Source organism: Cryptomeria japonica, chromosome 3 (genome assembly GCF_030272615.1).
Source record: "Cryptomeria japonica chromosome 3, Sugi_1.0, whole genome shotgun sequence".
In the NCBI taxonomy this organism is placed as follows: Eukaryota; Viridiplantae; Streptophyta; class Pinopsida; order Cupressales; family Cupressaceae; genus Cryptomeria; species Cryptomeria japonica.
The window spans coordinates 971,849,258-971,864,275 of record NC_081407.1 but is presented as its reverse complement, the minus strand read 5'-3'; the positions used below and the strand labels follow the sequence as shown (position 1 = coordinate 971,864,275).

At 36.0% G+C, this 15,018-nt stretch overlaps 1 protein-coding gene across 2 annotated transcripts in view; it reads right to left on the bottom strand.

The window, feature by feature from the left end:
• Positions 1–3,945: 3,945 nt before the first annotated feature.
• The window catches only part of LOC131035594 (uncharacterized), a 115,833-nt gene continuing 104,760 nt past the window's right edge, over positions 3,946–15,018 (bottom strand). The window contains exons 4-5 of one of the 2 annotated variants that reach the window (XM_057967328.2): positions 12,866–13,108; positions 3,946–4,264 (exon numbers count right to left, since the gene is read on the bottom strand). In XM_057967328.2, coding sequence (XP_057823311.1) covers positions 12,908–13,108 — 201 coding nt within the window. In that variant the 3' untranslated portion in view covers positions 3,946–4,264; positions 12,866–12,907. Of the gene's footprint in view, positions 4,265–12,638; positions 13,109–15,018 lie in introns of those variants that run through there. The other variant, XM_057967327.2, reaches the window with a different exon arrangement.

The window sequence follows — 15,018 nt, the reverse complement described above, 5'->3', positions numbered from 1 at the left end:
AATTAACTGATTTTTCATTACATTTAGCATCAACAACCTACCCCATATGGTTCTTAGGAAAGAAAAGTCATCTTTGCACTCACAAAAATAAGATTTAGGCAAGTTTTGTTCATATTTTGGATACAAATTATGAAAAATCAGAACTTGTGACAGACTCCATGATCATGATTAATCCACAAACATGTTTTATTACCCTTAGTATCATATTCAAACTGAAAATTATCAAAATGCAAGGGATAATGGAAATATACAACTCGATTTAGTGTGTTTGGAATTATAGGTGTCTACTCATGCACTATGATTTCTTCTTTTGGGGGTCTTAACTCATGGTACATCACTCCATCCTCGTCAAGTACATACATACCATCAACCGAAATGTTCATTAGTGATTGACTATATCCATCATTACAACAAGGTTTAAGAGGTAAAGCATTGAGAATTTAATCCTTGTTATAATCATCACTAGTCTTACATAATAAATCATGTTTAACCTCATTAAGGCTAACAATTTCAGTCATAAACATTTCTTTTAAATTGTAGGAAGTATTAATATTATAAATCAAATCATTATCTTTCTCAACTCTCAAAGAAACATGCTCAAAATCAACCTTACCTTCTAAGGCAATCTCCCAAGCTGGCAAGAAATTAGGACAACTTACTTCTAGATGTTGATCAAATGGATGAACTCTAGATGAATCAAATGATGCAAGGTCTGATATGTGCATGGAATACCCATGAATTGACATTTCTTTACTCAACTTTAACACTAGATCAAGCACTTTGTCTATCTCATCCAATGAAAGAGGCAAGAAGCCATCTTGTTTGTTGATTGGTAAGGCTTGAGAATCCTCTTCCTCATGAGGCAATTTGTTGTCTTCGTCGCATTCTTGCAAATCATCATCAAGATCATGAACATCATCATCAACTAGGTTATAACCTTTACAATATGTTTAACAATGATTTGTGTTAGATAATTCATTTGGATGTATTGAATCAGCAACACCAAAATCATGAAAATACTCCCTTGTTTCACTATGTTGGTCATGTGTAACTTATATAGACTCTGCAATAGCCTCTTGATTGTCTCTTTTAACCTCTTGTACCTCCTCCATTTGAGTTTTAACATGAATCTCCTGCTGCAATAAAAGGTTAGTCTGATTTTCATCGATACAGGCACATGTATCATGAGTTAACTCACTTTCTAATTTACCTTCTTGGTTGTAGCAAGTTTGATCTAAAGTTTACTAGACTTGTTTGAACGTGAGAAAGATGACAAAAACGTCCCCACATGTTGTCAATTCAAACCACACATAGACTAGAGTTTACTAGAGTTCGAACTCAAAACATTATCAACTGCTCTGTCGATTGTATTTTACTTTAATTCTCCACTTTTTAAAATTCGAGGTATATTTATCACAGATGAGCGGCAACCTCGAAGAATTATTGATTGAAAATTATCACTATTCCATGTAGCTCCTTTACAAGGATGTATACCAGATATGGGGTCATATGGAATTTAGGGTCCATCTTTACCCTTGGTAATTGTTGATTGGTGTATGCCATGGGATTCTCTTCGACCTTATAGAATTGTTCTCCATGAGCAATTGTAACTTAGTGATCTTGTCTAGGAATGTAAACAGTTGCTTCTATCGTGTTAGAAGTGTTCAAAATGAATTCTCCTGGTGGGCAATATAATCTTCTCTCATCTGATTTTAATTCACTGCACAAGCCATTACTAGCTCTTAAGATTGCAAGGATATAGGGAATACAATGGCTGATATCAATACTAAGCATACTAATGGAGTGGCTTAGGTGGTTCTTCCATTAGGCTTTAAAGTTCTTCTCAACAAATCTTGAAGATCTGTGTGCCCCAAGTCTGTATCAGTCACAATTTCATTTGTTGAAACCAATTTGGTTGGAAGAAGATGGATTTAAACTTGTACTTTGTCAGGACCATCCTTTTTTGAGACATTGTCAACTCTACATAAAAGAGCTAAATTAGCATCAAAAACAATCACACTAGAACTAATCAAATACCTTATTGAGAATCAAAGCCTAAATCTTATTAAATCTCTCAAATATCTAAACAAACGAAAAAAAAATGCCCCCTGTAGTCTTGAGGGTCGGAATTGTGAACATTGCTTTTAAAGGTTGGGAGGATGTGACAACCCCAAAATTTTGGGGGATGGGGGATGTGGTATCCCTGAAATTTTCGAGGATGGGGGATGTCACAACCCCGAAAATTTTGAGGATAGGCCGATGTAGCAACCCCAAAATTTTCAAGGATGGGGAATGTCACAACCCCAAAATTTTCGAGAATGGGGGATGTCACAACCTCAAAGTTTTTTGCCTCTTAAAAAAATTAAAAAACACTTTCCTTCAACTTTGCCCAAATATGCATAATGTTACCAATCAAACACCAAAGATTCAATTTCCAAAAGAGCCCAAGGCCATCAATGAATAAGCAGTGGATTGACTCAATAAAATCAAATGAATGTATCCGAGCACCAAAACCAACTTGGAAAAAAGATGCTAATCAAATCAGGAGGGGCGTCCCCATTTTGCTGATGCAAAGTATGGGGCACGTGTGCAAAGGTACAACAAATGCTAACCAAAACAGAAAAAATGCTCTTGAGCATTTCAAGGTGGAAAACCAATCAAAGACCCAATATCTCAACTCAATCAATCATAACAAAAAAATGAGTGCTAGAAAAAACTAAGAGAAAGAATGATTAAAGTACAAGATCCAATGCTTCTAAAATCCAAGCCTGTGGATATGATTCTTTTACCCTTCCTTAAGCATACAAGAACTTACCATTGCAAACTAGAGATTGGGCTGCCTACAGTTGATTTTTCTTTCTAATGATCGTCTGGACATAACTTTGCTGCCTGTCAGGCGTCCATAGCCCCGACGAAGATATCACTAACCCCATCCAAGGCCTTGCTCTATTGACAGCCAGGCATCCATAACCCCGATAGATATTACCAGATCACCTAGCTAGTTGAGTTCTCATTATATATCATTTTTTTTTCTTTTCTTTCTTTCTTTTGATATTTCTCCTTGGCACATTCTCTTGTAGATATTTCAAGAAATGAAACTTGCTACTGGCTAACCTCTAAGGAGCAAACGACTCCTAACGTAAACCATGTTGATGACCTGGAAAGAAATTTTTTTATATATTTCACCCAATAACCAGCTATGATAACTTATTCTAGCAATACTTAGGAAGCATTAAAGTGTGAGAATATAGGCACAAAAATCACCTTTACTCTAGTTGGACCAACAAACACACAAACTAATATAAATGATGTAAACTGAAAATTTTGAGAAAATTACTAATTTTCTATCAAGAAATAATTAAAAACATCTGACTATTAACAGTATATAGTTTACCCATACAAACGTACCCTTTTTCCATTAAAATGTGCATTTAATTTGTAAAATAAAACCCAATGATTCAAGAAAAGAGAGCAAAACAACAGTGAGTTGAAACCAAACCCAAAACTGGGCCAAACTAACTAAAAGAAAATCAAAACAACAATCTAACACTACCAAAAAACCAGCTAACTAGCAAGGACAAAGCGAAAAAAACTAAACTAGCTACTAAAACACAAAGGAAACTGACCAAACTTAGACTATGTACTAAAAAATGACAAGCATATAGATTGATAATTAACTGATTTTTCATTTGTCATACAACTCACTTCCTCAGTTCCATCAATTGTGTCCTCCAAGTGATCATCTTCTTGCATAAATTCATTAGAAGTAACATCAAAATTACCACCTACAAAATAAATGAATGGCCACCATTCTATCTAGAATGCATACAGGAGAAATTCTTATTGCCATGTCTCTCAACAACAAATTAATCAGAAAACACAAGCAACATGCAGGAGAAAGGGGATACCAAAATCACAAAGCTTATATAATTCACCATCAATATTATTGGAAACCACAAATATGACGCCATTATCCATTCTCTGATTATACAATCTTTTGAATACAATTATACTTTCAGATTTCATTTTGCAATTTGAGAAATGGAGTAGATAACTCTTACATCTTGAAACCAGCTTAGCCATTGTCATTCAAATTGTTGATGCCTTTAACTGTCAAATAACTACTATAACCCAAAAGAACGACTTTAATGTTTCTTGAGGCTTTACCTGTTTTGTATCAAGTTCTCCAATACCAAACTTCCCCTTGAAGAAATCCTTTGCAAGATGACCATGTTTACGACAATACCAGCTACTATTTGGCTACCTACAATGTGTCATGAAATTTTGTTTTTGAAAATTAAAACTTATTTATTCTTGTGCATGCTTTCTGTAACATATTAAATGCAAGACAAAAACATTTTCATTGGAAGGACCTAAGTCCTCATTGTGTTTAAGCTGATTTTCCTGCACTGCATAAAGGGCAACTCCTGTAAAGTAAATTTCAAAGCTAATTCCTGTTGATAGAGATGAAGGTATTATAGTGAGGCAAAATACAAAGAATGAACCACCCCCGTTTCATGGTCTACTAATATCCAATTTCAGCAAGTTGTAGTTTCACTTTTTTAATTTGATTCATATGCTCAACAATATCTGCAAATCTCAAATTATTCAGCTCATGAAGATATTGCAAAATTCTAGTTTTTCGTATTAACAAGCAAATTATTCAAATCAACCTATACCTATTTAGTAGGTGTAACAATCTATACATGGCACAAATAGTTGTTGCTTACTTAGAGCTGAAGAATGAAAATTCCAACTGCTTCTCCTTTGCCTTCCCATGATCTTTTCGGTCTGCTAGTTCAACCAACTAAAAATAAAGAACCTTAAGTTGTAGGACAACTACTATTTTTACCTTCCATGTGAAATATTTTTAACTAAATAAATTCTCAACGACATATATATATGATACATGATGGAAAAACACAAAAATCACCTTTCAAATGATAGAATTGCTCAAATGTAAATGCACCAATGCATTAGACTAAGCAAAAACAAAATCAGTGTCAAAAAAACTTATTGGATTAGAAGTTATGGTGAAAAGTGTAAAAAGGAATTTGATATATATGAGTTATTTGTTATGTTGTAATTTTGGTTAGTCAGCAAGAATGGTTATAATTTTGAGTAGCTACCGACAGTTGAATTTCTTTGCAACCGTTGGAAAGTTTATATACTACTTTTATAATTGTGAAGAGAGACCTGTGTTGTGTATATTTTTATTTTTATTTATACAAATGGATATTAAATATATACTTTATTTTATTATAATTTTTATTATTTATTAAGGAAAAATCTTATATCTAGATTATATATATAAGGTTACAATGCACAGCCTTCATAGAAGTCAATTCATAGAAAAATATGTTTCTAACTGATCTACCCAATTAACCATCAATTTGACCCTCAAACAGGGTAAGTCTAAATACACTTGAAACCTTAAGGGACTTGAGCACCAAAATGTTAGAAGAGCCAATTAAGCCACCTGTTCAAGGATTCACTGTACTGGTTGAACAAGAACATTTTCTGTTGTTGAAGTTCCTTTGTAATTTCACTTTCGATCATCACTTGCATTGCATCTTGTGGTTCATGTTATCTCACCATTGAAACTTTCTTAGGGTAGCATGGTGGATGGTTTGAGAGGTCTCATTGTTTGATGACAAGCTTTAGATATAACACCATTTAATGGGACATATATTACCAAGACGAACCACTTTGATCACTGATATGGATCTCAAAAGATATCCATGGGACAACAATACACAGTGAGACTATAGACGTGTAATATATGTGAAATTCATATTAACAATCAAACATATATGATAATAATCAATCAAACAAAGATGCATAGATCAAAATTACATTTGGAACTAAAAAAATTTACTTATTTCTGTGTTCTGCACAAAGCATATTCTTGAGGAAGATGCATAGCTATCTATCTGCCACTGGCTACATTTATATCATGATTATACTATGAAATCTAGTAATTCAAATGTATATGTAAAGTTTCAAAACTATGAAGGATAAAGAATATTATGAAGTTGAAACAGTTGTGCTTCCACATGACTCTTCACCTTCTAACGGTTGGGATGAATGACATTATATGTAATAATTGGGAAGGATGTGATAAACACCTTTTACAATGAATGATTGATTACAGCAATGAACAAATAAACTCCAAAGTAGCCAAGACACTCCAAATTACAAATGAAGAGCACATCCCCCATCCCCATCGCTATCCATGTCAACATACCCACAGTTTTTGGTAACTACATTTTGTAGAACACAGATTTACTACTGAGAGGCGGGGGGGGGAGTGAATCGGTAGTAAATAAAATTTCAATTTTTATCAAATTAATTTTTAAACAACTTAAAAAGAGCTTCAATCTGAAAACTGAAAGGGATGAAAAGAGATGCACAATAAAAACAATGCACAAGATTTACGTGGAAACCCAGGATGGGAAAACCACAGTGATAACGCTGCTAGTATCTACTGTCCTAATCCAGCCTCACGTTTGAAACCTGTTGTGACGTATTCACACACCGCTCCATTGCAAATGGGGACCCCTACCTTTTGCTTGCTAGGGTTAGTTTAATTTGCTTCATTGCCTGGTCTTGGCTATTAGTCTTTGCAGTGAAAGTTGCCAGAGAGATCATTAGGATAGCAGGCTCTGCTTAAGTTGAAGTAGGTCAGTAAGTGGTCTAGGTCAGGGTCTCTATGAAAGCCTTTTCTAGGTTAGGCTTTACCTTTGTTGCTAGGTGATGTCTTGTTTGAGTTTGAGAAAGTCAATGAAGCTTTGTGAGTGAATATCATCTTCGAGGGTTTGAGATTGGTCCAATTGATAAATGATGAGGTTCTAGGCATTGGTTGATGTAAAATTGACCTATTTTGGCCCTTTGAAATGCCTAACGACCAAGCCTAGACTTTGAAATTTGGAAAACAATTTAAAATTTGAACATTTTGCAAATTTCGCTCCTGACCCTTTGCCTATTTTGGCCCTTTGAAATGCCTAACGACCAAGCCTAGACTTTGAAATTTGGAAAACGGTTTAAAATTTGAACATTTTGCAAATTTCGCTCCTGACCCTTCCAAAGGGTCCAGAGCGAAATCTTCCTTAGCTCCCTTCTGACTCCTATCCCAGACAAAACTTTCACTTTAAGGCATGGATTTGAGGGAAATAAGCTTGAGTTCACCTTTGAAGACGCCTTGGATAAGCTTGGTTGTGAAAATTTGATGAAAAGGTCAAGATTTGAGCCTAAAGGACAAAATTCGCTCCTAACCCTTCCAAAGGGTCCAGAGCGAAATCCTTAGAAAGACCTAATTTGTCATCAAAAGCATTGAATTGACATCACCTTGAAGGCAAACAGACTTGATTAAGATGAAGAAAAGATCTAAAAAGCAAGTCGGAGAGCAAAGTTGAGGGGAAAATGAGAAAATTGAGCCTAAACCCTTAATTCCAAAGCGAATTTCCTTGTATCTCTCTTCCTGGTCCTAATTCGCATAGAAAACTTGTCCTTATGGCATGATTAAGAAAGAATTGATATGTTCAACAAAGCAAAGTGATGAAAAGGTCAAGAAATTGAGCATAATTGCAAATTTCGCTCCTAACCCTTCCAAAGGGTCCAGAGCGAAATTTCCCAAGGGACCTAATTCTTCACCAAAGTCATTGAATGGTTGGGCAAATTTGCAAGATTATGGAAGGAAAAGGGTCAAAGATCAAGTTTAAGACAAAGCCAAGTGAAAAGGGAGGTGAACTGAGCCTAGAATAGCAATTTCGCTCATAACCCTTCCAAAGGGTCCAGAGCGAAATTCTTAGAAAACCTTTTTTCCTCACCACTTTGACAGCAAGTTAGCTTGAATATGACAAGACAAAGGGGAAATGAACAAGTCCTAGGCAACTTGAGTGAGAATTGAGCCTGAAAAGACAAATTTCACTCCTGACCCTTCCAAAGGGTCTAGAGCGAAATACTTAACTAGACTCTCTATTTTGCCTAATACACTAGGACCTTGTTTTGAGCTAAATAGGTGGCGAATTGACTTGATTATGGAAAGAGGAGATTGGATAAGTCAAGCTTGAGGTGAGTTGAGAGGAAAAGAAGTGTGAAATGAGCCTAAGGAAGAATTTTGCTCCTGACCCTTCCAAAGGGTCCAGAGCGAAATTTCTTATAAACCTCTATTTGCTCCTTGTTCAAGCCAAGATCTTTGTTCTTAGAACATGGTGGACAGAAGATTGATATATTATTGCCTTAAGAAGTGAATGAAAGTGAAGGAAATGATGGATTTAAGCCTAAAAGACAAAATTCGCTCCTGACCCTTCCAAAGGGTCCGGAGCAAATTTTCATAGAATCCTCTCTTTGCTTCATTTTTTGAACTAATTTTGTGCCTTGAAGTCTTGGCTAGGATGTCATCATGCCTTGGAAGCAAGTGAGGGGTCAAAGGGTGAAGGATTTTGACCTAAAATGCAAATTTCGCTCTTGACCCTTCCAAAGGGTCCAGAGCGAAATTACTAAAACACCTATTTTCTCCTTGTTTGAGGTCAAAATCTTAGTTCCTATGGCGTGGTTGAGGGAAGATTGGTGCATATTTGCCTTGCAAGGTGGATTGTAGCAAAGAAAATGATGGAATTGAGGCTAAATCACAAATTTCGCTCCTGACCCTTCCAAAGGGTCCAGAGCGAAATTCCTAAAACCTCCTTTTTCTCCCAATTTTGTGTCAAGCCTAACGTTGATGGGGGTTGATTGAACTTAAAGGTATCCCTAGGCATGCATTTGAGTGAGTTGTGATCACAAAAGGTGAAGAATTTGTACAAAAATGCAAATTTCGCTCCTGACCCTTCTAGAGGGTCCAGAGCGAAATTCCTTATAGGTCCTGTCCTTGGCCAAGGCCCAAAGTGAAATCCTTCTTTCAGGCCTTCATGGGGGTCAAATAAATGATGTCTTCATGAGAGAGGGATTGAAAGGTGAAAGTCAAGGCAAAATGAAGTGAGAGGAAGGAAGAATTCAACCTAAAGGAAGAATTTCGCTCCTGACCCTTCCAAAGTGTCCAGAGCGAACTTCTTCAATGGACCTTATACCTTGACTTAGCACTTGGATAACCCCGTCCTAAGCAATTTTTGAGAGCAGATGGCTTGTTTATACCTAGAAGGAGCACAATTATGAAGTTTAATGCCTTGAAGAATGAGTTATGAATAGGGAATTAAGTGAAATTACCAATTTCACTCTTGACCCTTCCAAAGGGTCTAGAGCGAATTTCACTATAGGGCCTGTCCCTGGACAGGATCCTGAGTGAATTTCATTCTAATGCCTTCTTGTTGATGATTTAAGGTGAGAAATATCATGTTAGAACAAATATATCATGTATACTTAATCATCCTTTGTTTGTTTTGCAGATTAATAAAATCAAGATGGAGGAGGATCAGGCCAGGACAAGGAAGAGATATTCAAGTTCCATCATCATCAAGGACACTTCAAATGCATGGAGGAGGACTCAAGGTGCTTCTAAAGCGTTGAAAGACTTCAAGTGTTCAAGGAGTTGCAAGCTATCCTCAAGATCTTCATTCTACCACATGAAGAAACCATAGGATAATAGAGAAGAAGGATCTTACAAGCACTTCAAGGCGAAGTATGCTACTAGAGGAGGAGTGACTTGACCATGAGGAGGCCTCATCAAACACATGGGAGTTAAGGAGGTACATCATTCATCGCATCAAAGACAGACAAGGATCAACCAAGGCGCAAACGTCAGACAAGGTGGCATCCCAGTCACTATTCCTCTAGTCAAATAGCTCCACCTCAGCATGTCCAGATTCAATGTACCTGACTCACCAGTGATGGCACAACCTTCGAGGCACCTACCCTTGAATTCTATTGGTCCACACTCATGAAATGTAATTTTCTCATTGGCTAAAGGAGTTTGTTGTAACAAATCCTAATTAGGGTTTTCCATCTTGTAATCCTAGCCATTGATTGTAAATCAATCAGAGCCATTGAATTGTAAAGAGCTCCCTATATAAAGCTCTGGCTCTTCATTTGTAAAGGTTAATAGTTAAGAGTTAGCTAATAGAGGTTAGAATAGCTAAGAATTAGTAGCTAGAATAGTGAATAGAATAGCAATTAGAGTACGTTAGGAAGAGAAGGCAAGAAATTGTTGCCTTGATTGTAAATGAACCCCATTTTCATTGAAGATATAGTGAAATATGTCGTTTCTTTGCAATATGCATGGTCTCTTGTTGAATCTTCATTTTAGATGGTAAATAATTAGATTGAACGAAAGAAGTTATCGAATGCACTCGCGTGGAGTCCGCCTAGTCCAAACCACTAGCCTCTTGCTCATTGTAAGGGCGCCCTACGTGGTCAACTGGCATAGAATGAGCTTAATCTCAATTCGTTACGCGTCTATTGTTCATGCATTAACTTGAATGATGATCAGTGTCTGATGGTGTACGATTTGAACATATTCGAAGCATCCCTTAGAAGATCGCACTGAGTTGGTGTTGAATTGTTCAGCCTGATGGTGAGACCCAGCCCAGTAGGACTCCACCTAGTCATTCATCCATCTTCTCGCATTCTAGGTCTTAGAGTAGACTTTCTGAGCCCTATATCTTTTGATGTTTCTTTATCTTCCAGCCAGTAGATAGGATTCAAGTTCCAACAGATTAAACACTCAAGCCATCAAACGTAAGTCCCCTTGTGATTCCAGCATAATCACATCAGACCAAATTGAACTTATCCACACGTAGAGAACCTACATACCAGAACCTTGGAGTTATCTCGATTGGTCCTTAGGCAAATCTTCAGCATTCGAATAACTTTGTTCAAGAGAGGATAAGATACCTTGATATTTTATTTTGTATTCGCATGTGCATGAAAAACACACTAACAGAATTTAAGATACCTTGGTATTTTATTCTGTGTTTGCATGTGCATGAAAAACACATCAACAAAACCTCAATTACAATGTTTATGGGCACCAACCCTAAGGAGTCACCAAACCCCTATCTATATGAGCACCAACTTGCAGTTCAAAACCTTTGAGCACCAACTCATACAAATTAGAATACCAATTCTGGAAGAGTTACAAGGTAGTATTAAACAACTTCAAGTGCCACAAATTTTACAGATTGATTAACAAACTGTCCTTTGAAAAACAGATCAATGCCAAATGAACATCAATGACGTGTTCTGAAGTCAAACATAATCCTGACTGATGCAAAGACTTTGTTTTGCTTTAAAGATTTCAACTCTCAATCTGCACTTTCATGTATGATTATAGAACTGTTTATAATTTGATGAAGAAAGAGAACAACATATTCTTCTGACCATAAACTGTATAAAACTTTCAGAATAGATATATTCTTCTGAGCATAAGTTTGTATAAAACTTTCAGAGTAGATTGATCTGAATTTTAAACAACTTTTATACCTTTCTTTGCAATACCTTGATCACAGCCTTTGAGTGAATATATTGTGCAGATGCTTGTTAAGATCTGAAGTAATAACGACGCCTTTTGACACCAAACAGTAGTAAAAGTTGACTCTTGAACAGCTACGTCTCGCACCAAAGTCTCACGCATATATGCTGAAAGAATACATGATGATGTTCTGCAGGAAGAACTTACAATTCAGTTTAATGTTCTGAAGAACTCCTCAATAAATTTGTGCTATTCGAAACTTCACGTAACTCCCCTTCCATTCAATCATAACAAAGCATATGTAAAAGGCTTTCCAACCTCTCTCATTCTGCTTCAAAAATGGACACACATAAATAACAAAGGTTTTCCAATCACTCATAACCGAGTTGGTTCGTGGTTACCAAGTAATTTGTGTAAAGTTACAACCGCCAACTAACACTTAATAATGTTTTAAGCCAATGATAATTTGTATGTCAAAGTTTATAAATACCAACCGCAATCATTACTGCTTCCATTTGATTCGAATGCCTTGGTATCGTGATAGTGTGAGGAAGATTTTATACCCATGATCTGAAAAATATGTGAGGATACATACAGATATCAATCTGAAAAGTCTTATCCTGTGAGAATACATATATCACACAGATATCAATCTTGAAGTTTTATGCAAGGTAATCAAGATCTTTGTTTTAACTATTTCAATTCTTCTCTGCCACCATATGAACTGAATCATATTAATTTCTTTTTGCAGATGATACTCGTCATATTTTTCTCCTGAATAGACGGTATATATAATTACAGATTTCATTTCAGAGTCTGATCACAACTGGATGATTAGAGGACATATTGTTGATGCAACCATGTATAATCTGAAGACTACTAAATTGACATCAATGACAACCTGTAACATAACCTGTGACTAACACATTTGTATATAATATAGCTATACCCTTATCCATTTACTTGCATATCCTAAATTCAGTGGCATCTCCATCCCCATACCGGTACCCATACACACACATCTCCAGATAGTACGGTAAATTCTCTTTTGATATGGAAACAATACCATGCACAGAAAAAACCTCTAATAACTAAAACAGATTCCACTCGTATTAGGATTAGAAAGGATAATTTCCTTAATAAGGGACTTGTGAGTTGTGACTACTAAATCCGATTGCAAATCTGAGGATACACTGAAAATGTGCCAACAAAAACAAGTTATTCACCACAAAGGTAAAAGTAAATGTTTAGTTGTGACATTTTCATAAGATTCATTCCAAAAATTCTTAAAATAATTCAAGCCAAACTAGTACATCGCCTAATAAACTGCAGCAGTTCTCAATGAATATCAAAATAGTGTTATCAGTCCAAAGAACAGCCATTGCTTTCAGCATCCAAATGCTCTTTACAAAAATTAGACAGTTTCAATAAATTGCTGCCCAATAATCTTAAATAAATTACCTCAATTTTTATTCCCGAATTCATTTCCTGTGCATAAAGAATTTACTGCCCTCTGAGTTCTTCCGTGGTCAGAACCCTAGTGGTATGTGGATATTTATTGTCAACTGGTAGATCAATATCTTTTACCTCGACTTTTTCTAAAGAGAAATGAGCTGTGAGTGCAGCAACTATGTTTTCAAGAAAAATTTCCCTTGAAAATGACAAATCCTTCAAAGAACAGATGAAATCACTGTGAGACCGTTCCTGTGAGGAAGCAAGACAAGAAGAGTGATTTAGAAAAAGCAAATGCATAGGTGACAATAGTAACTAGCATAGAACAAAATCATGGAAGACACTTGTAGTTTTTAACTCATTGTAACTTTATAAATAAACAAGTTAGATAAGGTTTACAACAAGAGAAAAAACTAAAAGGAACAATGAAAAAGTGTTTTTGTAGTTTTTTTTTCTAATCAGCCCAGTTTGAAGGTGGTAATCGCTTGTATAAATATGTCATTCAGCAACAGAATCCAATCTACCCAGGCTTCCCTTTAATATAGGTTTAATTTTTTCATAATTAGAATCTATATGAAATATATGAATACCATAGGCAGTAGTCCCCATTGGAGTTGGCTATGGCAGATCTAAATGTTCCTTTATGTAAAGTTCTACCCCAAATCTGACCCAAATTTTTGCCCTTCCAACCGTATGTTTGGTATCATGAATGCATAGTTTCAGGTTGGCAAATCATGTTGATTTATGATGAATATGATAAATGTTTGTGCCAAATTTGTATTGTAAATGGTTTTGCTTACATGCTCATAAACATATGCAAAATAAAATAACTTGCATAACCGATAACAAAGGATTTATTGTATTTAAATCTCAGATATAAATTACAGAGGCATTACTTAAATCCAACCTGGTATACATTGCAGAAATCTGAAAATAACTCAATCAAACAGCAGTGATAAATCAGCAAGATGGGAGGTAGTGAACGGTCCACCATCTGCAACAATGGAGGCTATAACTGACCCATGACCCTGCTGCTACAATGGATTCAATGGTGAACAGCATTGGACAGCAGAATGAATCTTCTAATAATGCTACTCAGTCTCAGATACCCACAATTTGGGCAAGCACAACCCCAAAATTGCTCTTAACTGTAGCGGCTCAAGCTAGAATGGCGTTTTGAGATGCCCTTCAATTAACACTCGAACTATCTTCCTTGAACTCACTTCTGCTATTAAACTTTAGCATTTCTCTGCAGATAATGAAGGCCACTTTCAATATTTAACCCTTCTGTTCAACCTGTGATGATGGAGGATTGCGCCCTGCAGCTAAGCCTGTTCCACAACCAGCAAGGAGTAACCCATGACCCCAAGGAATCAACTCACGCCTCATTCCAGACGTAATATATTCCCAAAACTCATATAGCAGGCTTCACGGAAGCAAACAGCTCTGATGACTTGACAAGGATAAAACCCACAACCTCCACAAAATCCCTTTAATTCAAACGCCCTGCCATAAAGCCTAAGTTTTAGTTAATAACTCCAATTCGCCCAGCATATAAAACAATATATTTCCTTGCCATTTGAATAGGATATAAGTAAATGAATACCAAAGATGGCATCCAAGATACCAGCTAATACTAAATCTCCAAACTCCGAAAATGTGGATCTGAGAAATTTCACAAATTTTGATAATCCCAATAAATGAATCCATTGTGAGAAATCTGAGCAATTCCTCCAACTTAGTCACCAGGGTAGTCTCACTACTGAATTCAGTACCCTCAGGGTTTCCCTCCTACAATTTTCAGCTCCCAAGAAGCTTCTCCAAATCCAAATAAGATAAATAATCCAAGCATACCTAAAATGAGCCTCAAAACATCTTTTTATAATATCCCCTAGAATTATAGTGACTTTATAAACTTCTCAAATTCCCACACTTTTAATATTTTAATTAATCCCAAGAATTATAGTGACTTTATTGAACTTATTAAATCAATTGAAAAATATCACCCATAAAACAAACGTTAATGGATAATATTTAATAATTTCCTTCTCCCATACCTTAGCCTACAGGAATAAAATAGGCTAATTGACTGCTCATGTCTATTCTGCAGAAAGGGCCATTACACTTAAGCAACAGATCCCAAACTACCAAGGTTCAATTTC